Source organism: Echeneis naucrates, chromosome 8, assembly GCF_900963305.1.
Source record: "Echeneis naucrates chromosome 8, fEcheNa1.1, whole genome shotgun sequence".
NCBI classification, from domain to species: Eukaryota; Metazoa; Chordata; class Actinopteri; order Carangiformes; family Echeneidae; genus Echeneis; species Echeneis naucrates.
The window spans coordinates 16,921,979-16,944,423 of NC_042518.1; the positions used below are offsets into that span (position 1 = coordinate 16,921,979).

General features: G+C 40.5%; 3 protein-coding genes across 5 annotated transcripts; 1 reads left to right on the forward strand and 2 right to left on the reverse strand.

Moving 5' to 3' along the window:
* The first annotated feature begins 2,139 nt into the window (after positions 1 to 2,139).
* On the forward strand, positions 2,140 to 9,086 carry pmm1 (phosphomannomutase 1). The gene is made up of 8 exons (XM_029508163.1): positions 2,140 to 2,545; positions 3,095 to 3,212; positions 4,279 to 4,355; positions 4,570 to 4,661; positions 4,793 to 4,892; positions 5,412 to 5,487; positions 7,372 to 7,487; positions 7,904 to 9,086. Exons 1-8 carry the CDS (start codon positions 2,462 to 2,464, stop codon positions 8,024 to 8,026), a joined length of 786 nt encoding a protein of 261 aa, XP_029364023.1. The 5' UTR covers positions 2,140 to 2,461; the 3' UTR covers positions 8,027 to 9,086.
* A 2,529-nt stretch (positions 9,087 to 11,615) lies between these two features.
* Positions 11,616 to 16,826, reverse strand: csdc2b (cold shock domain containing C2, RNA binding b). Of its 2 annotated transcripts, none has more exons than XM_029509383.1 (4): positions 16,665 to 16,826; positions 15,171 to 15,570; positions 14,444 to 14,566; positions 11,616 to 13,660 (listed from the first exon to the last, which is right to left on the reverse strand). In XM_029509383.1, exons 2-4 carry the CDS (start codon positions 15,350 to 15,352, stop codon positions 13,498 to 13,500), a joined length of 468 nt encoding a protein of 155 aa, XP_029365243.1. In that variant the 5' UTR covers positions 15,353 to 15,570; positions 16,665 to 16,826; the 3' UTR covers positions 11,616 to 13,497. The 2 variants fall into 2 exon arrangements, with proteins under 2 accessions (XP_029365243.1, XP_029365242.1); XM_029509382.1 differs by having other exon boundaries at positions 15,171 to 15,648.
* A 227-nt stretch (positions 16,827 to 17,053) lies between these two features.
* On the reverse strand, positions 17,054 to 22,069 carry polr3h (polymerase (RNA) III (DNA directed) polypeptide H). 2 transcript variants are annotated; one of them, XM_029509380.1, is made up of 6 exons: positions 21,715 to 22,069; positions 20,713 to 20,809; positions 20,448 to 20,534; positions 19,989 to 20,052; positions 18,532 to 18,766; positions 17,054 to 17,743 (listed from the first exon to the last, which is right to left on the reverse strand). In XM_029509380.1, exons 1-6 carry the CDS (start codon positions 21,823 to 21,825, stop codon positions 17,693 to 17,695), a joined length of 645 nt encoding a protein of 214 aa, XP_029365240.1. In that variant the 5' UTR covers positions 21,826 to 22,069; the 3' UTR covers positions 17,054 to 17,692. The 2 variants fall into 2 exon arrangements, with proteins under 2 accessions (XP_029365240.1, XP_029365241.1); XM_029509381.1 differs by lacking the exon at positions 20,448 to 20,534.
* Positions 22,070 to 22,445: the final 376 nt, after the last annotated feature.

The window sequence follows — 22,445 nt, forward strand, 5'->3', positions numbered from 1 at the left end:
CCTTAGGCATTGCCACACTGAATGAAACTCTGAAACTAAATACCAGGCAGTCTGCCAGTGTGGTCAAAACACATACAAACACACTCCAGTATAAACAATATGTATGTCACGTAGACAGAAAGGGGTCATACAACTTTATGCTCTGATATTATCACTAATGTTGAACCTCAGATTCGTGCACTTGTGATTTATGATAGCTGTGAAATGTGGAAAAGATAAAACATACAAGTGATTTATGGTGCCAGTATTAAGCCTTTCACCTGTTGCAAAACTGCCCCAGACAAGAATTTGTCCCAACAATCGGCAAACATGCAGAAGTCCAGGAGACATCAATGAACCAAGAAGTCAGCACAATATCTGTTTCACCATCAAGAAAATCTATTCAAGTCAATAATCCAAAAATATAAGAAAATATTTCTCAAATGTTTGAAAAACTAGTACAGTAAGTGGGCCATTTCACATTCCTGATGTCAGACTCTGACCTTCAATTGACCCAAATAATTACTTGGCCTTTTCCTAATTGCCAAGAAATCTAATTATTGTTAAAAAATTATTTCTCAATTTCTTTATTTTGTGCTGTTTGCCAATCAAAAAAGGAAAACAAAAGTTGGCTTCTACATACAAACAAATTTACATAGCTTCTGCTTTCACTCCCAAAATATTATATCCCAAGGAAACATTTCTCATTTACACATAAAAGCAATATTGTTATATAGAATGGAAATGCCTATTTGTTTTGTGAGCCCTCCAAGCTCAGGTAAACATGATCAATTCTTCACATTAATTCAACACAGTGTGACAGAAGCTGGACTTCATGTGCATTTTTATATATTAGTTATCAGTTATTGACAGTTCGCAACTGTGAGTTCTGTATCGTGGCAAAAACCTAATAGGCAATTTACTGGATCATAGGGTGTCAGCTGTATTGGTAAAATGATGATTTAACCATTTTAAAATGATAGCTAACCCATTCTATTTTTATATTTGTACACAAATTACTTCCTAAGCAAGTGGATCACTCACTTTCTCCACTTCTGCCCTCTAGTGGATGCATTTTCTCACTGATGATCAGGTTTTATTAAAACCTTTAATTGTGCAGTTTTTGCAGAAATGGCTCGGTTTTAATTGTGCTTTTGGATTGTAAAGCACTATTCAAAGCAACTTCCTCACTGATAGTTCACTAATCTGTGCATATTAAAACTTACTGTAAACAGCAGCTGACACATTTTAACTTAATTTGGATATTACATTTCTATATAATGGCGGTGCTGGATACTCATAATTGTCCTCCTCGAGTCAAGCCCAAAACATTTAAATACATACATATATTATATGACTCCATACATGGGTATGGGTCTGATAAAGATGTCATTAAGTCATTGTGGAGGTAATAAATACTATTCAGCAAAATGTAGCAGTATGCTGTAGGGCTGGTCACGTCTGGCTGATCATCTTTCGTCGTACACAGTGTCATGCAGTAATCCTTTTACAGATTCATTTTTGATGAAATCACCTCTCAGTGAGTTGCTTTTGTTTGTTTTTTGTTGTTTCTTGTTTGTTTTTGTGTGTTTGTGTGGTTCATTCATTCATTCATTCATTCATTTTCTACCACTTATCCGTTTCCAGTTTGTGGGGGGACTGAGGTGACTTGACCACCAGTCAATCACAGGGCCAACACACAGAGACAGACAGAGACCAACAACCACTCAAGCGGTGTGATTACATAAAAAACAAATTTTTTATTAACCTCAGCAAACCAATGTAATGAGTCGATTAACTTTCTGTTATATCTGTCTCCCCAATAGTTGTCAAACACTCATATTTAATATTTGGAAGCTTGCAAATCAATCTCTTTTTTTTCTTCTTCTTCATCTTCTTTTTTTCTACTTCTGTATTTCTAACTTCCCTTACTCTGCATTAGTTACCAGGGTCCCTCTCTGTGAAACATCGTCATGTCATTGATAAAGAAAGTTTTACTCTACAGTAATAAACAGGTTGGCGCTCCTCGCTTTTAGGTAAAAGGTCGGTTTGACGTTCCCTGGGCTGCCACGCCCCGTGTGACGTCACTGCCCTTACCGTGGCTGGGATTGGCTGCTGGTGAGCTACGCTGAGGCGAAGGGCAGTCCAGCACGTTGTGTTTGATGGAGTGTTGAACCGAGCTGAGCTGAGCCGGGCCGATCCGACACAACTGGAGGTACCAGAAAGAAGAAGAGGAAGAAGCAGCTGCCAGCTGCCGGCTCGCATTGGAGGAGATATTTGTTTCATCAATTTGAACGCTGCCTGCTTCATTTTTCACCCATGTGATTTATTTATATTTGTTTTGTTTTTGTTGTTGTTGTTGTTGTTGTTGTTGTTGGTGGTTTTGTTTTTTTTTTTTTTTTTGCATTTGTCTGCACGGAATCGGAGCGGCACCAGCTGGTTCCGTCTGTAAATAAGACAAAGTCAAGCAGGGGAAGGAAAAATGGAGAAACCAGACGGCTTCCCGTCGGACCGAAACATCTTGTGCCTGTTTGACGTGGACGGGACCCTGACGCCCCCCAGAGAGGTGAGCGGACCCAGGCCTCCCTCAGCCAGGGCGCTGTGTGTGTTTCCTCCGCCTGCATTCACATCCCAATTACCATTTTACTGGCATCGTTACCATTATATACATAAACTGTCACCTCCAGTTCCTGATCCAGAGTCACTCACAAAGTGTAAATGTGTTCAATATTATAATCCGCCCAAGTCATTTTGATTGCAGTCTTCTGTATTTGTTAATGCTTCAGTTTATATGAGGTCACAGTGTGTGTGTGTGCGTGTGTGTGTGTGCGTGCAGGCAAGTGCCAAGATTTTACATAATAGTCTCTGATGTGTACAACTCTGCCTTTTCCTTAATATGTTGGAAATGCTTCTCCAAAGGGCATCAGCACAAAGGCAAACCATGTTGCCCTGCATGTGGTTTCCTGTTGCCACTGTGTTAAAATGCCTTTATACCACACTGACACACGTATATTAAACTTTTTAATAAATCAAATGTACCTGTTCAGTTGTGTGGTGACCAGTAGCTTGACGAGTTGAAACCAAGGGGAAGGCTGAATTTTCCCATTTTCTGTAGAAAATTGACCCCCAGCTGGACGAGTTCTTCCAGACTTTGAGGAGGAAAGTGAAAATAGGCATCGTGGGAGGGTCTGACTACTCCAAGATAGCAGAGCAGCTTGGAGAGGGGAATGATGGTGAGCAGTTTACTTCCTCTTGTAAGCACAGGTCACTGTATATTAGTCACCCAGCTGCATCAAACATGCAGCCCGACACTTTTAACTGTAAACTGCTTAATTTGACACCAGTCTGTAGACAGTGCAAAAGAAAGGTCTTAAAGGGCATAATTTAGGATCTAGGCCACAATTTAAAAATAGGTGTCTTGCCTCAAGCATCTAAATAGAGGTGATCTAAAAAACGTATATAAAAGGGCAATAACACAAGTTTGCATAGACTTCTTCTTCTTCTTTTTTACAACAATTCACAAGTCTGGGCTTGTGACTGCATATGATTCCACAGCAACATGTTATAAGTCCATTGAAAACAGGAACGTACTAAAGTTCGACTTCTGCACTATGAACATCTGAGCTCAAGTGAAACCTCAAGAGGCTAAATTCCCTTTTGTTTCATCCACCTGTACCTCTCAAAGCTGCTGTCAAAACTCACTTATACTCACTGCATGGACAGGCTTGATCCTGTCTGTTAGTAAATATAATGTTACACCTGGAATGTAGCTACTGTATGTTGTGCCAGGAGACCGCCGTGTGGTTTCCTGACTGTGCTAACTGTGCTAAAGGTGAATCCTTTCATATGCTACGATGCAGCAGATCACACTGCTGCATCATGTGATGACCTATGATGACCTAGTTTGTAATGTTTTTATAGCAATATTTTGTGTTCGTGATAAAAATGATTAAGGCCGGTTTGAATGTTCTATACCCTGTTGTAGTTGTTAAATTCAGGTCAATAATATAATTTATTGTCACACTATTCAGCTGTTATAATAGCACTCTTATGCTGTGTTATGTTTGTTATTAAAGTCCAATTTAGAGCAGCTTTTCAGTCAGGCTCTCTTAGACTTTCCCTGCTCAGTGTTGTTGGCAGGAACAGTCAGGTCAGTGGGAAAGTCAGACGACTTGACCTTTCCAGGCAGTGTTACATACACTATAATCTGCCCCCAGGTAAATTTAGCAGGCTGCGTGCAGGTTTTAGAGAGTCATACTAGGACAATTAGCCACATTTCACCTCCCTTCTCTCTTGCAGTGATACACAAGTTTGACTACGTATTTGCTGAGAACGGGACAGTGCAGTACAAAGATGGAAAACTCCTTTCAAAACACGTAAGTGAACAACCACAGTGGTACGGTATGGTATCAGGCGGTATGGACACATGCTCTGTGTTGACATCAATAATTGGCACATTCAAATGTTCCCTAAAGCTAATGGTGATGTTCATGTCCATGTTGAGACTCATTTAGATTTAGCTTCACAAACAATGAGACAACCATGCGTTGCTGCTTTGTTTATTCATGAAGTGCTTTTTCATTTCAACAGGCTATTCAGAACCAGATTGGGGAGGAGCTTCTGCAGGACCTGATAAACTTCTGCCTCAGCTACATGGGGCTCATCAAACTGCCAAAGAAACGGTGAGAAAACACACTGTTTACTGCTCTCTATTACTGTTTGTAGACTTGGTATTCTATCCATCCAGAGGCCCCAGTTAAGTCCTTCTTTTTGACATTTAATCGAGCATCAATTTTAATAACTACGCCTGCAGGGGGACCTTCATTGAGTTCAGGAATGGAATGCTCAACATTTCTCCAATCGGTCGGAGCTGCACGCCAGAGGAACGAATCGAATTTTCCGAAATAGACAAGGTTACTTAACTGCTTCGTTTTTATTACAGTGTAAAAACAAAGTTCGCAGCATGTTTGAACAGGCATGTTTGTTATATTCATTTGTCACTCAACCAGGATGTGTAGTGCAGTGTGTTGACAATCAGTCCATCTTACTGCAGATTCACTGGTAGTCACCATTTTTGGGTTAACATGTTATTCTGCTCATGTTTGCTCATGATTGTGTTAGCAATTCAGTCTAAAGAGAGTTTTAAGGTTTTTACACATAAGTCACTGAAAGTCACGTTTGAACCACTTCTCTGTTTCACGAAAATGTATCAGTTAAGCAGACAAAGAGGTCAAATGTTATGGAGGAAAAGTGGATAGGTTTAACTACCCACTAACATTTAAACAACTGGACCTTCTTTTACAGTCATACAGAATATATTGTGGCTACTTTAGCAGCTAACCTGGCATGTACATAATAAAATTCACGTATGTTACAACCAAGGACTAAAAGGCTCTTCCATCTAAAATCTGACTGCTTTGTCTTCTCCACAGAGAGAGAAGATCAGGGAGAAATTTGTTGCTGCCCTTAAAGTGGAGTTTGCTGGAAAGGGACTGAGGTTCACTAAAGGTGAGAGGCGAAAACCTGAATAAAAACATTTTTTATGTAGTTATTAACCAAAAAGTAATAAGGCCAAAAAGTTATTTGTTTTTTTATTTTAACCCAGTCTTCCCAGTCTTGTTCAGATTAGTGAGATAAGCTCACGTCTTCATTGGCAGAATAATAAATGTGTCTGAGCAATTATTTTTATTTTTATTTTTTTCATAGCGCGCTGAGGGCTGAATCCAGTATAACACAACCACTGTAAATATTTAGCATCCAATGTGTCACATCAACTAATGAATTAATACATATTGTTTGCCTCTGCAAACTGCGTGATGTATTAGCTTCCCTAAACTCTGAAATCCTCTCTAAAGGAGCTATTTGCACCTTTTGCTGCACAGATAGCATGAGCACTAGGCTGTTGTTCGGAGTTGAGCGGCTTCATTCCTTTACTCAGCGGTGGAAAGTGATGGCAGTGTTAACTGTATGTTGGCTCTGTGATGGACTGGTGATCTGTGAACAAGCTGCGTTCTGTTTTTCTGCTTACAGCAGTGCAGTTTATTGACAAGCGTCATTTTTTATGCCATTTCTGTTTGTTGCATCTTATGTGTTTCGAAAAAGAAGACCAACTCTTCCTCGCCCTAAATGGCGTGTGGAGGACCATCCGGTGGACATTGGAGCCCTCAGTTAACGATTACATATACACTGCTCCCTTTTTCCCTGGCTACACGCCAGCAGTAAGGCGAATCAGGCACTTGATGTTTGCTTACGTGCTCTGCGAGGTGTTAGCCTCTGCTGATGACGCCTGAAGGATGTTCATAGTTCAAACAAACAAACCAGATCGACATGCTTGTTTTTCCGTCAGTACCCAATTGACTCATCTCTTCAGTATTTATATATACCTCAAACTCTATCCAATCTGCACACAGTGTACAGAAGGTAAGGGACACTGAGACTGATGACTTTAGGCAAAAGTGATAGGTATTAAAAATACCTATTACAGTAGAGGAGTTGTTAAAGTAACATCTAATACATGTCCAGTATGAAAGGAGAATGTCCCTGCTGTTGTGTTCGTTGAGGTTTTTATCAGATTTCTTTCCACTGCTCAGTAGCAGTGTCAGTAGGCTGGGGGATGGGCACTGAGGCATTTATAGTCTGCAGTTGAAGGGGTTAAAGATGATGTTTAGAGGGTGTGTGAAGGATCCAGCCCTCTGACTGGCTGGATTTGTCTCAGCTGTCACCTTTGTTGTTGGCTCCTTAAATCCTCAGCTGAGAAACAAAGTTGTGAAATAAATTGAAGGTTGGGAGGACTACCCAGCCTTTCGTGTTTCAAAGGTTACCACAGTCACTCAAGGTACAGCTTATTGGCACCAGAGCTTCTTTGAGTTATAAAGTCAAGCTGTAATTCCAGCTGGACTGTGCATATGCAAGAAATAAAATTGCAATCTTGTCTCTGAGCGATAGGCTTAATCCTACATGTCATAGTCACACAATAATAATAATAATAAATGTGTTGGATTTTTCAGTCAAAACAATGAGCAGACATTGGAAGTGTGTTAAAATATGACAGACATCCACTTGCCACATTTTCGTGTGTTCGGTGGAAGAGGTTTAGATAAAAAAGCCTCCATCAGCTGTTCCGACCATAAACAACATTTGCTGTTGAATTAGTCGTGCTGACTGTAAACACAAAGAAAAAAACTAAAAACATCTCAACACATTTGAAAGGATCGTTCCACAAAAGATTTGTCAAAAACACAACATTGAGACTTCTCTGTCAGAAAATATGGAAAATATTTCTTAACTAATGTGTGTTTCGTTTACCTTAAAGGGCATGGCAGTATTTAGAGAACTATTCTGTGCAAAAAGTTGGTGATACTAATTATGGTTTTTGCCATCATCTTGTCATAGGTGGTCTCATCAGCTTTGACATTTTCCCAGAGGGCTGGGACAAGAGACTCTGTCTGGAGTTCCTGGAGAATGAAGGACTGGATGCCATCTACTTCTTTGGCAACGAGACGTCAGATGTAAGTTTCTATTGATAAATGGTGTAGCATAGCTGGAGGTAATCCTCTTGGTGAACCACTGTTGTATATATTAAACAAGCAATATTGCACCCCTGTAACACCGGTCAACATCTCATTATAAACCATATTGATTACCACCTTGCTGCAGAAGCCTTCATGTGTGTCAGAATTTTTTTTTAAAAGATTGACACGTTGCTGCAGTGAATTTTCTCCCATCTTGATGTTGAATGAGAGAGAGTTAGTTTTACTTTACTTTACGTTGCTCTGTAAATATCTGAGGCCTTCCACTGTGTGTAAAGGCTGGGGGTTTAAGGACAACGCGGCACAACTGTACTAACACTGGGCTAAGGGAAGAGGCCGATTCCCACCACAGTAGTGTGCTGCGTGCTCTGGTTTATAATGTTAATTCTCTGTAGGGAGGAAACGACTATGAAATTTTCAACGACCCACGAACCATCGGCTTCACGGTCTACTGTCCAGAGGACACAGCCAAGCTCTGTCGAGAGCTTTTCTTTGACGCTCTACCACATGAGTCCTGATTCACAGAACCGCCTCCCCACTCACAAGCACCTCTGAACTCCCACCTGTGAGTCCCTGTTGGTACACGGGACATTTATAAACTGATTTTTTTCCATGACTTTTTGTGTAATAAATCTCATTTTTTAAAGGGACAGTAACAGAATAAGTCTTGTATATTGTATCTGTGTTCAAATGAGCAATTAATACTGTGTTTGACTGCAGTCTCACCTTTGCAATGTGTAGCATATATCAAATTAACCAAATGCTAAAGAGATGATGAAATGTAACTTAATGCTCCATATTAGATTATATGTCATAAAATGATGTTTTGCACTAATTGTCGGATAATTTTATACTAGTAACGGGTATAGTCTTGTTCAATACTGCTGAAAGAGATAAGCGTGTGAACGAGGAAAAACATTTGTTGACTTCTTGCTGTTTTGTGGGTGCATGTTGAAAATGAGAAGACAAAGAATGAAGACGACGTGGAGCCTTCCTCATTTAGAGTTAAGAATTAATGGTATTTTCATGTCTCTCCAGCTCTCTGGGGCAGATAATAATGTGTGATCCTGTTTTCACTTGGTTTGGTTGAAATTAAGTGACAATATCTCAGATTTCCATTTAAAACTGAACATTACTCACTTGATGGGTTCATTTTAACCAGTGAATTAAGCTACTGTGACTACGTCACTACAAACTTTTGGCTGTCAACTTACATGGTGTCAGTGTGTATTGATACTTTTTGCCTTTTTCTTTTCCTAAAGATTTTTTAAATACATTTTAAAAATGTGAAAACTGGCAGTGTAATTTTCACATAAAAATGTAATGGTATTTGTGTATCTGAATGAATCATTATTGTGAATACTGTAAATGGCTTTTGATGAGTCACACTTCAGCTCCCTGTAAACACTCCTATGTGGAAAAGGATGATAGAAAATCATGTAAACTTACGTGATCTCTGGTGAAAATCGGATTTTCTAGCATCACTAATGATAACTGTAAGATTGCTCATGTCATTTAACGTTACGTCATCCATCCATTCATTTATTTAATAAATCTTCTTATATTTCATTTCACTGATCTCAGATTTCCAGTGTCATTTTTAACCCATTTAGCCCAAACTGTTCTTTGGCCTCAGAAACACTTGTTTAGTGCTCTAACTAGCCAGCTGTTTCTCCACAGGTCACAGGGCTTCATTTTACCACCAGAAAGGTTCATATTTGATCTACCCAGGCTCTTTGAAAGTTTAGCACATTTGGACTTTTGGCTAATGGCATGTCAGCACATTAAAAAATGTGAGTGAATTTATCATTTTAAAATGTTTTTCTTCTCTATGTATTTGACCACTAAAGAAGTGAACCTGAATAATAGCTGTGTGTAAAACAATGCACCCGATCAGAGTAAAGTATTCAGCAAAGAACAAAATACTAATTTTCCTCCAGCAATATTGCTAATGTTATTTTACTGATTTATTTTCATCCCTGCAGATATTTTGGCGAAAATCAGACTTTTAAAGATTGAAGGCCATTTATCTCGACAAATTTCTAATAAAACTTCGGTAACGAGCGTCTGCTTCACCTCCTGGTGCCAATTAAGTTTGAAAGAACAACAGCCAATAGGGAAATCAGTCATGTGGCGTTCAGCGACCCAATGCTGGAATAACAATTATTCAATCAGCCAGGACTAGTGGTGGTAAACTCGGTTCCTTTTATGGACTCGGGTTAATCTGAGTCAATCACTAAAGTGATCCGGTCCACTTGAGTCAGTGTGCATTGTTGGCTACAAAACTTTGCAGAATAATACAGTTTATTGCTTTGATTACAATAAAATGTGCTACATTAATAGTCTATACCGCTACTACAGATAATAATAACAATAATCATCATCGTAGCATGTGCATAAAATATGTCAGCCACATAGTGAACACCAGTGTGTTTAGCCACTTCATGTATTATTTGTTCTAATTTATTACTTTTCACTGACTGGAGTGAAGTCCTTGAACAAAACCTGACTCTGCTGTGTTTCCGGTGAATCCGCCGATTTGAGTCAGTGAACAGGTTCAGCCAAATCATTTGATTCAGAACTGTTTTCAATTAGTCCGCCGATTCACCTAGTTTACTGAGCAGCAGCCAACCAGAGGACTCCTGGGACCTTGGACTCGTGATTTGTGATTCAGCTCTAGCCAGCACAGGCACATTGAGGTTACATATGTAGTTCTGCTGCTCCAAAAAGCTGTTGTAACAGTCATTGCTTCAGGTGGGATAAGAGATCCTCTGACGGATCTCAGTTAAATTGTCTGGTGGATTACTTCCTGATTTTTGATCAAGAGGCAAGTCTACAGATTAGAAACAGTCTGCTGTTTAAACTGCATATTTTCACTTTTGGGAAACAAGTGGTACTTGTTTTACTGGACTTGGCTGGTTCACATCAGGCATCAACATCAGTCTGGGCGGATAGACATCTGATCCTGACATTATTGTTAAGCCAATGGATGCAGTCACAAATCAACAACAATAGTCAACAGCCGTCTTCCAAAAGTCACATGAAGGTAAATAGAGGCATTCTGATGTATGCTAGGAAACTTGAATAAACTAGTTCATGTAAATTTAAGTTTAAAGGAATGTTACTTTTCTGGATAAATACCATATTCACGATTATTCATTCCCCCACCTCAGCACTCAGCCAGACAAACGGCTGATTCATATGTTTTGCTGCATCACCTTAGAGCTGTGTCCTAGGACACTGCAGGCCACTCCAAATGCCTTCTGGCTCTTTTTGTGTTTTTTGTACTTCCTTGGCAAGAGTGGACTGTGTCATGGAGACTAAGTATAAAGTCCTTGGTAATGTTCTAGTTGTCAGATATTTGGCAGACATTTGGAAGACCTCGGATTGCAGGTTACTTCACAACACAACTTGAAATATTAGTTGCAAAATTGCTGCTGTCAGTATTCTATGGCAAGATAACATTTGCCTTTGATGAAATTTTGGGTGTCCCACATGGCCAGGAGGACGTCTAAGATAAGAATAGATAAGATAAGATAGAATTGTATCTGTGTCTTCTTGCACAGGAATTTGTGTTGCATTACAGGTTCGACAGTTCTCATAGTCCCATATTACCCAGAAAAGTAATAAAATCTCAAATATAAAAATAGAGTTGTTGCTTGCTTCTGTGCTCTTGAGATATGAACTTGTATTAATGAATTCCCATGGTGCCCAAGGTCTTGGAAATGTACCCATCATAGCCCCTGCCCTTTTGAGCCAATAAAATAATCTCCATTCTTAGCTTTGTGGCAACTCTTTAATCTCAAAACAATGGTTGCACTTCTCTGGGCAGTGTTTATAAAAACACATCACAGCTGAGGATGGGCATGAGAAGAAGGCCTTCCACATTTTCGAAACAAAATTTTCACTCCAAACCAGAGCATACAGAGAGTTCAGAGTTAACCTGGTCAGTGACTAGTGTGAAAAGAAAAAGTTAATCTTATTATTAGGCTGGGAGCTCCACTGTGACCTCTATATGGGCAAGTCTCGCTACACTGCTCCTTCTCTTCCTCCAACAGTCTCACTTTCACATACAGTATGAGGAATCACAGCTTCCACAAAACCTGCGAAACTTGAAATGCTTTAATGTTTGTTCAAGGCTCAGAAAAAATAATCTTGCAGATCACCACCTCAGTGGATCCTCCACAGAAGAAAGTGCCCTTTGATGTGTCATAAATGAACAAAGTTTCATGTTGAACTAATTCAGGCAGTGACGCTGACAGATAAGACAAGATGCATAGAGATTCTATGGGACAGAAATATTACAACATACAGTATAACCAGAATAACTACAAACAACATTACTGTGACAATGATCTCTATTGGCACCAACTATGGAGTCAAGTAGTTCACCTTCACGATGACTACACACAGAAAAATCACACAGAGGTACATGTTTTGCTGATAATAGAAAAAGAGACTTAGAAAGTTTTGTTTTTCATGGCTCTAGACCCTTTTCAAAACAGGACGTTTTTTTGAACAAGACAACAATTCGACTAGAAATCTAGTGGTGATGTCCAGTGCTGTTGTGGCAGATTTCTTTGTTGGAAGTTCACATTTTATCAGTGCAATCTTTGAGTGCATTACCCAAAGTGTTAAGCTTGTAAACTGAGGACACACACAAATCTGAACATATAATCAAATAAACATTTCAAATAAGTATAAAATACGACCAAGGATTTGTGGGGGGAAGATGTCCCCAGTCACAATAAAATACTGCATAAATTTCCTGCTTCAAGCCTGAGTCTCCCTTCGTGCTTTTTATATCTGAGACTAAATTATTAACTTCTAATTTCTCAGCCTCTGACCTTCAGTATATCCCCTCTCAGTTTTAAAATAAAAATTCATCTTGTCCCCCTGAACATCATGTGTTTAAACTTGTGTTATGATTTGCTATACAAATAAATCTGATTTGATTTTTGATTTGATTTAGATTTTTTCCTCCAATTAGCAACGCAACCATTAAAATCTTACTAGTCAAGTCCTCAAACAACTTTATTTTCCATCTATTATCTCTGTAACTGAATAAAAACATTACATTTATTTCTTCCAAAGTCTGCACTTGATGGAAAAACAATGTAGGCTTGCAACAATTCATTTGACCCCTGCCTGTAATTAACATGGGAACCTGGAATGTTTGGTGATGTGAACAAGTGCATAACTTCGGCAAAGAAGGGAAGTGAAACTAAATTCAGCCTTTTGTCCTGGGTCACTGTACACTCAGAAGTAACAGTTGGTTTGAATACCTGCCTCACAGTTATGGAGACAGTTTTCCATGAAGTTTAATGTTTTTCACAAATTAAAATCCCTTTATGGTCCACCCACTCACTCATCTTTTACTTCCTATCCATTTCTGGGTCGTGGGGGGAAAAATGAGCCAAATGAAGCCAATCCCAGCTCACTCTGGGTGAGGGCGGGGTCACCGTGGTAAGGTCACCAGTCCATCACAGGGCCAACACACAGAGGCAGACAGAGACCAACAACCACTCACACTCGCACTCAGACCTACAGACAATTAACCCAAACATGATGTCTTTGGACAGTGCCCGGAAGAAACCTGCGCCGGCACGGCGAGAACATGCAAACTCCACACAGAAAGGCCCCAAGCCACACCTGCACCTTCTTCTTGTGGAGCAACAGCGCTAACTGTTACGAAACCCATATGCTTCCATGTCAAATATTACTTTGACAAAACTAATTGAATAAATCAAATGTACGTTTTCACACAATGAAGAAAGGGTCAGTTTCACATGCATCATCAGTGTAGTGACCTGGCAGTTTGTCAGCTCTGTCAGTTGATCTGTCATCAACAGCTATAAATGAATAATTCACACTAGACATTATGCTGTGTAGGTAAAACATGTTTTAAAAAAGAACAGAACAGTAACCCAGTGCCTTTACCACCCCAAACCCATTGCTGCCCAGCTCAACCCACCAGGCCTGGAGCAAGCTATGAGCTGATGATCTGCCCAGACCAGGTCTCATGTTTCGTCCCTGGGTTGAGATGTGTTATCTTCACCTCCACCGCCTGCACTTTGAGGTTCTTTGGTGGGACCCGGCACACTTTGTACGTCACCTCGTCACCCTCAACTGGAACATACTCCCCCTCAATGCTGAAACAGACAAAAGTGATGATAAAAAATAGAGAGTTTAAATGTTTTGAATTGTCACTTTGTAAAAAAAAAAAAAAAGCAACTCAATGTGCAGGTAAGGATTTGCAACTTTGCAATATTTCCTCTTATCTATAACTAATCTCTATTAACTTCATCCAAATAGGAAAATAACAAATCTTAGTTAAATGTATCAAATATCAAAGCACCTAAGTGTGTGAGACAAGGAAAGAATTTGGAGGAAAAATGCTGTGATTAATTCCACTCATGCCCCCACAGGGTTTTGTTCAAACTGGGGACCAGGGAGAAAGTCACTTTCAAATATGAAGCTAGACACAGGAGGCAGTGAGCTTAGCTTGGCTTTGTATAACATAAAGTCTGTAAATGGGCAGAAACAGCCAATCTGGCTGGGACAACAGTTAAAACTGTCACCTATCAGCACCTTTAGAGCTGATACATTTACAGAATGACGCTAACTGAGGCCACAGCGAATTCCTGACTTCCAACTAGAAGACACTTGCTTTTCCTGAATAACAAGCAGAATAAAACCAGCACAGAGAAGTTGCTATACTCTTTGTGAATGTCTAACTACTGCAGGTGTCTCAGCAGGGATGGAATAAAAGAGCTTTAATTGTGACACAAGTACACACTTTACAATACTGTTGTTACTGAGTTGAGTCTGAGTTTGCCTGGTATTGTAATTCAGCTGATGCATGGTGTTGTTCTCCGCTGTAAAATCTGTATGATTTGGTCCTCTGATAAGAGTTCAGTGTTAATACCACTCACTCTGAGATGTGAACAAAGATGTCTTCACCTCCGTGCGAGGGTTGTATGAAACCGTGACCTTGTGACCTGGAGAAGTTCTTACAAACGCCTTTGAACACTGGACCTGAGTGAGCACGTACTGTCCTGTAGACCGAGGAGAAGGAGACACCAAAGTTCTCACATTAACCACTAAACCATTTGTCTCAGTATGGCTGACTAGCAGAAAGAGCAGTTTACAGTAAGAACTGATGATTCAGGCCTTCACGACAAGAAACATGGACATGGTGAGAAGGAGGTAATAAAGGAAGTGCGGATCAAATTTACTCCTACATGCCATCATATAAAGTCACAACACAACAGCAGCAGAGACGAAAACACTTATCAGCTGAGTCACCACTTTTGTTCAATACGAAGCAGTTTGTAAACCAGCAGTGATACAGTAGCCTGTCAGAAGTACATTCATAGGAACCTGAACTCATATTCAGATCCTTTACTTGACAAGTAAAAGTCACAATATGACAACATCATAGTCCAAAATGCTCTCTTTAACTCATGTAGTTTAAGACGCCACCATGACAAGCCATTGAAACTGATCTTCAAAAAGCTTGAGCAAATTATTGATCAAGCATTAATCAATGAACCTTTGTGTGATGCTGACATGTCGAATACTTTTCTGGTCATGCAGAAGTCATGCAAAAAAGAAAACAAATGATACACACTAATTGGTAAACAAACTGATCATACTAACGCTGAGTAGGTGCGGGTGCGTTTGGTTGGCAACGGGCTGGGCAGATCCCGAGGCAAAGGTGGCTCCTTCCCTTCCTCCCACACCCGGCTCCTCTCCCTCAGGAAGGGGAAGGACAGGGTGAGAGGGGCGTTAGGGGAGCGCAGCGGGGTCCCAGAAGGGGATGTGAGGCTCGGGTCGGCCATGTCAGACGTGATGAAGAAGAGAATGGGGGAGGGATGGTCTGGATGCTGCTGGATGCTGCTGGATGCTGCTAGGTGCTGTTGGTTCCACAGGCGGCTGATTGGCTGCTGATGCTGCACTCTGCCGGCTGGTGTGCCTGTGAGTCCTTCTGCCTTGGTGAGGGGCGCAAACACAGTCTTTATTCAGGTCAGAGATGTTGCCTCAAATCTGTCAGGAGATACTGGTGAGAGGAGAGAGAGCACAGGGAGGGAGTAGGGTGTAGTATGGCCTTCAGAAAGATGTCCAGCCAGCATGAGACCTGTTCAAGTCAGAAACCACAAACACTTAAGGGAAATAATCACACTATTATGTTATAGGACAAAATAATATAAAAAAAAAAAAAAAAATCCACGACGAATTTAAATCATTCAAGAGTTCATCATCAGTCATCTCGGGCATTAAAGATGAGTGTCTTACTTAGCTAGATTGATATCAATCTATCTATCTAGGATCTGGAGGATAAAGTCCATGTCGTTCCTCTGTTTTGTTTTTTTTTTAAACGTTACATCTCTGCCTGTAATTACGCAGGCGGAGTGTGACGTCAGAACATCTGGAGACGCCGCCTCCGGTGGTGCGTCCGTGACGTCAGTGCCCCGCTCCTAAATGAACGGGTCCATGTTTGATGCTCCAGAGTGCCCATGGCGGGTCATGGTGCAGCACAGCACTGATGGTTACACTTCATGAGAAGCCACTACACACCGACAGAGCCCACACTCAGTTTGCAGCATCCAGCTGCAGAACTTCTGGGTCGTGACTCATCTCGTCCGGGTCGGGGCCAAATCTCTGTCTGAGAAGACTCGACTCATTCTGTCGTTTGTGTGCAGTTGGTCATGACTTATCACTCAAAGAAGACACCATCAAATCTCACACCTGCGTTTCTCCAGGTTTCTCTTACATTCGAATTTGAAACGTGATCCCCGCTCAGCGGCAGCAATGACCTCAGCAATAATCTGTGTGATTTCTCAGAAATGTGTGAAAGTCGAGAAAGCCATCAATCGGCGCTGATCGGAGGTGGAACTTGGACAAAAGCTGGTCCGCCGATAGAGAGGCAGCCGGTGGTCAGACGTGATGCAGAGCCAACAGCCATCAGTCCTCCATCCCGTCCCATCACACCACACATGAACAATCACAACCTGCTTCTTATGTAGCGGTTATTGCACCAAGCGCGTGGATCATACAACGTCCAGTCCCAAACACAAAGCCACACGGACACACACACTCCCCCTGCTGCGGACACTTTCACATGCAGAGATTGACCAAAAAAATGCTACTTACTGCACGAGACCGGCAGGTCGTTGCAGGACGGTGGTCGTTGTGTATGTGAGTTCGGTGTGGATTATATAACGAATGATTAAATAAGTCGATACACGCGCACGGACGGAGGACTCTGATGTGACGCTGGGGAGCTGCAGAGTCTGCGCAGCTGGCGGAGATTCCGATGGCGTGATGCGACTGTGTGTGTGTGTTTGAGAGTGAGTCAGAGAGAATCCTCAGCATGTGCGTAGTGTTATGGGAACAGTGTGCTCAGTTTGGTGAAGTGTTGCGTATCCGCCATGATTTTATGTTGTCCATTTTGCAGCTGTTGTATTATTAAGACTGCTGTGTTGCAGACTGCAGTCCAACACTCCTCCTCTGAATTCTGCATATTTAATTGTATACACATGTACTGATGAAAAAATGGGGTTTTATTGCAATGGGATCAGATGTATGAGATACAGGAGTACCACTGAGTCTGCAGTGACAGTACTTATTATTATTACATGATGAATGAGTTCACCAGAGACAGCTCTGCCATAAACAAGCAGAGCTGTCCTTCACTGCCCTTCAAACACTGGGATTTTAAGGTTAATCCTTTTCCATATACTTCCTGTAATCATGTAGAGTGATAACTGTCAGATGAAATCCACTCATCAGATGACATATCCTTTCACTGCGTGACAAAAGACAAATAGAAAATATCATAGTACTGTTGAATAAACAGAAGATATGTGGACAAAATGCCCAGAGAACAAAAAATTTTAATAAATAACCTAAGCTGAACAAATTTTGGCTTGCACTAGAAAAAATGTAATTGTAAATCTTGTTGAAAAAAATGGATTAGATGTTTGAACCACAGCTCATGGTATGTCAGTCACTTCCCTATCAACATTATCTCGGTTTAGACAGCCGTTCCAGTTTGCGCCTTCTGCGGTCCTTTTTACTTTTGTGTCTGTGTCTCCAGCTGACCATCTCGTCTCTCTCTGATGAATTGTGATGGTCTGTCTGTTCCAAACATCCAGATAACCTGTCCTCACTCTGCAGTGCTAACTGTTCCACCACGACAGCAGCCCGAGCCCCGGCTCACAGATGGTCCCCTGAAACAACAGAACAAAGAGGGGTGGGGGGGGGGGGGTCAGAAGGATGTGACGCTTTAGTTTGGTTACAGATCTCAGCTTTGTTGCTTCGCTGGCTAGTTTTAGTTCATCTATTAAGGAAGGCCAACTTCATAAATCTGGTGAACATGAGTATAAGCACTGAATCACAGTGGCAACGGGCACAACCTGTTTACCACCACAGTGCTCACGTGGTTGGCACTTCTCTTAACTGACAGCTGCAAACCGAAAGTTGAGGTTATTCTGTTGCACTGCCATCTGTGAAGTGAAGCCTGCAAACCAAGCAGCAACACTACGTGATCTTACCCATTTGTTTGTGAGCGGGCATTTTAAAGCACAGCTGGTATTGTTGGCCATCTTGTTTTTTGTTTTTTTTTTTAAAGCAGAAGAAACCATCTTTGGAGGAGCCGAGGAAGGAGAGCTGGATGTGACCTGCTCTGTACTCTGTCTTGATTTTATGGTGCAAACCCTGCTGTATCATCTATTTTCCTGTAAATCAAATCAAATTTATTTAAATAGCGCTAAATCGTAGCAAAGTTACATCAAGGCACTTTACGCATAGAGCAGGTCTCGACCAAACTCCTTATGAAGTTGTCAAAGAGATCCAACATGTAACACATCATTGTAACTACACATATAGCTCCACTTAGGTTCAACCTACGAGTGATCTGAGCCACAATGGATTTTCATAGGTTTATAAAAACAGGGCGTTTATTTGAGTGGATCCGCTGGTGATGTAAATGTGTGAGACCAATGAAATGTATTCTTACAATCAGAGTGTACGGTGGCTCTTTCTTCTCTCCCCTCTCCTCTGCTGGAGGCGCCGTTGATTGTCCTGGTTGAGCCGGAGTCTCTTTCGCTGCAGTGGCTGGGCCTGTTGGCGACGTATCGACAAAGAGTTCATCTGCCACCCGAAAACGGATCTCCTCCCCTTGGTCCATGTAGAGGTCATGGGCCCCTTCATCTGTCTCATACTCCCAAAGCCAAACTTGCTCAGCTTCATCACTGAAGCTGAAGCTAAGGAAGAGCTACAGTTGCAATGATGATTACATTAAAGGTGAATATTTGAACAGATTTGAATTAAAATCAGACCTTACAGCTTTCTCAGTTTCCTGTATCAGTGAATTGAATTATTTTTTTGTAAATGACTCAGGTTGAAAATTTCCAGGAAAATCTTTTGTGCTCTCCTACAGCAGATTGTCATTGTAATATACACCTATTAGGTAAACTGATGCTGCTTAAGGTCTATTCGGTTCTGCTGAAATATTCATTCATCTTCAACCGCCTATCTGTTTCCAGGTCGCAGGGGGTGCTGGAACCAATCCCAGCTCACACTGGACGAGGACGGGGTCACCCTGGATAGGTCACCAGCACATCACAGGGACAACACACAAGAGACAGACAGAGACCAACAACCACTCACACTCAGACCTAAAGACAATTTAGAGTCACCTATTAACAAACATTATGTCTTTGGACGGTGGGAGGAAACCGCAGTAAACTCACGCAGGCACAGGGAGAACATGCAACTCCTTAAAAAACACAGAAAGGCCTGAGGCCAAGAACCAAACACACAACCTTCTTATTGTGGGGCAACAGCACTAACCGATATTCTGCAGCACTGCTCTGCTGAAACATTAGTGCATAAAATTAACAAAATGGGAGATGTGACGGAGCAATGACAATGAAGTGTGGAAACATACTTGATTTGTGACATTTAGTCTAGTTCATTAACTTAAACCATCCAGCAAACTTTGTTCTGAGCCTATCAGTGAAGGCTGGACATACAGACATTCATAAAACTGTATCGCTCCAACATACCATTTAAAGAGATTGAAATCCACTAGCTTGTGTTGTGTTAGCTACCAGGCAGAACTTACTATTTTGAAATATTTAACATTAAGCACTGGAGAGTGAAGTATGGTTTATTGTTAAAAATATAGTCAATAGTTTAAATGTAATAACAGCGGCAGTGTAACAGCTAGTATTGTTGCCTCACAGCGAGAGGGTCATGGGTTTTATTTCTGTGGGGAATTTGCCCGTAGGTCTCAGTGTCAGCCCTCGGCGCAGAACAAAACGTTTCTTCTTCACAATCTGTTACTTCGTTGTTTTGATGAACCACAGTACACTGAACAGAGTGATTGATCGAAAGGTTTTGTTAATTCTACATGTAAGGCACAAACATTTTGAAGGCAAAGCTGCTCTGCTGATGAAGTCACAAGGATACAATTTTGCAGGTTGCTGGAGAGACTCTGGTGGAATGAGAATGTCATCAAAGAAATCCATTGTGACTGAAACAGAGAGACAGTGTGCAGTCACTGTTTACACATTCCCACAGATGAATTAAGATTACTGTTGTGAGAGTAAAGAACAATAAGAATAATCATTTGGAGTAGATATGATTTCTGTCTTTAATGATATGTCCTATTTCCGTTTTTGATTAATTAATAAATTATTTTTCAAATATCTTTGCTGACATAAATATGTGTAGTTGTGTTTGTTGTACAAAAATAAAATTTAAAACAGAATTACACTAAGTGGAGGGACAAAAGAACTGACAGCTTTTGTACATTTATTTTTAAAAAAATATATATATTCTTTATTTTTTTCCCTTACTAGCAACAAATTCTCAAGTGCTTATGTGGAGAACTATTCAAAAAAGTTGCACTGATAAAACAAAGCTTACCATGAACTCCCTCCTGGCTGCAGTATTTGATCTTGCCGACCAGGATCTCATCAAGGAAAGGGTGAAAAACAACATACCTGAAATGAACTGCCAGAAAGATCAAGCAAAGTTGAGACTCAAGTGAGTGGGTGAAAGTACAACCAGTATCACTGTATAGGCCTGTAACTGGGTTTACTCTAGCTATGTGACTGAAGTCTTTTCCCCCTCAGTCCATCTGCAAGATTGGAAAATGAAATGGTCAGAAAATCTAAGACCATCCTCATGCCTTTGGTGTGTGAGGCTCCATCACCCGGGAATATATAGGAATCCTCTAGTTTGGTGATGTCATACAAACATATGCAGAGGCCGACATTGTAGACTACCTGAAGAGATGAGAAAAACATTGTTCAGCAAAATGGTTAAAGTACATTATTGCACAAAAGCTTTCACTCAACTATCACAACATCAGTGTCAGCAACTTTAAATTAATTAAAAAAATTTAAATTAAATTAAATTAATTTAAAAAAAAGCTAATAATTATCTTTTAATTATTCTTACCTATAGAAACGAAGTGTTATGCTGCTTGTACAATCTCATACAGACACACAGATATTACCAGCAATTATTTTCTCCACCATTAACTCTTTGGAAGTATTTTATTAATTTTTACTTTGTATAACTATGTATACTGTAGAATATCATTCGGCAGTTTTCATGACTAACAAGCTATTGAAGGATTTAATAATCAAGTGCACGGCAAGCAGAGAACAGAATATAATATTTTATATGTTAACTGCTATTGTTAACTGAACTTCACATATGACCAAAATGAGATTTAAGGACATTTATACCTTAATCCCACATGACACATTGAAAAAATGATTGACGGGGGTAATAAATCTTTAGAACATTTTAATGCTTTCACCAAACTTGAGTGGTATTCTGCTGTCTATTCTCCAACAAAGCATGAGAACATCTGCCGTTCTTTCTCTTTGTTTTCTCCTCAGTACTATCACATCCATTCTATGTAACTGTTCTGCTCTTTGAGGAAAGGAAGCTGAATGTTAGGAGGACCTGTCCACCAGTTCTTTGCACCATAATATTGAGTAAGTTACGCAGGACTTGAACGTCTCACCCAAAGGATGTTATGTAATGTTTACTTTTGGACATTTTAGAGAAAACTGTGACTGTAGTTTGTTATTACTTATGCTGTTTACAGGTCAGAGGCCTTGGTGGAGACGGACGGACGGACGGACACACACACACACACACACACACACACACACACCTTGTTGGCCAGTTTCTTGTTGAGCTCTTCAGAGATGGCTTCGTTCAGTTTACTCTGGAAGTTCCACGGAGGGATCCGGACTGTGTCCACCATCTCCACCAACACAAACATGATGCTGTCAGCAGGGTCTCTCTCTCTCTCTCACACACACACACACCACCTGCAGTCCAACAACCGGCCTGAGCTATCAGTCCGACGACAGGACAAGCCGCTTGTTTTTCGGGAGCATTTACTGCTTTTCTTCTTCACAAACAAGCAGAGTGAAGATGATCATCAACAGCTGCTCACCATGGAAATACAAATATCCCACAAGAAAGGCATCCGGCTGCAGCTAAGCCTAAGCAGCCATGTTGCCTCCATGTGATTATTTGCGACAGCGTGCTTTTACGACAAGCCGCAAAACTTAAAGGTACAGTCAAACTTTTTTTTTTTTTTTTTTTGGTTTGTTTGTTTTACGATAACTTGGGTTTAGCTAACAAACTCTTTATTTTCCATGCTTTTACATGAAGAGAAATAATATGAAATTATTATATTTTTATTTAATAATTAAATGGTATGGTAAGTTCAAAGCTAAAGGATACTTTACATTATTTTGGACCATTTTAAAACAATGTTTAGGTGCTGCACTCATTAGACGATAAAAATTAACAATATGATCAATGAATACACTGGTATATAACATAAAGGGGTTAGTATTTAGACGAATATACAGGTATATTAAGAAGTCAAAA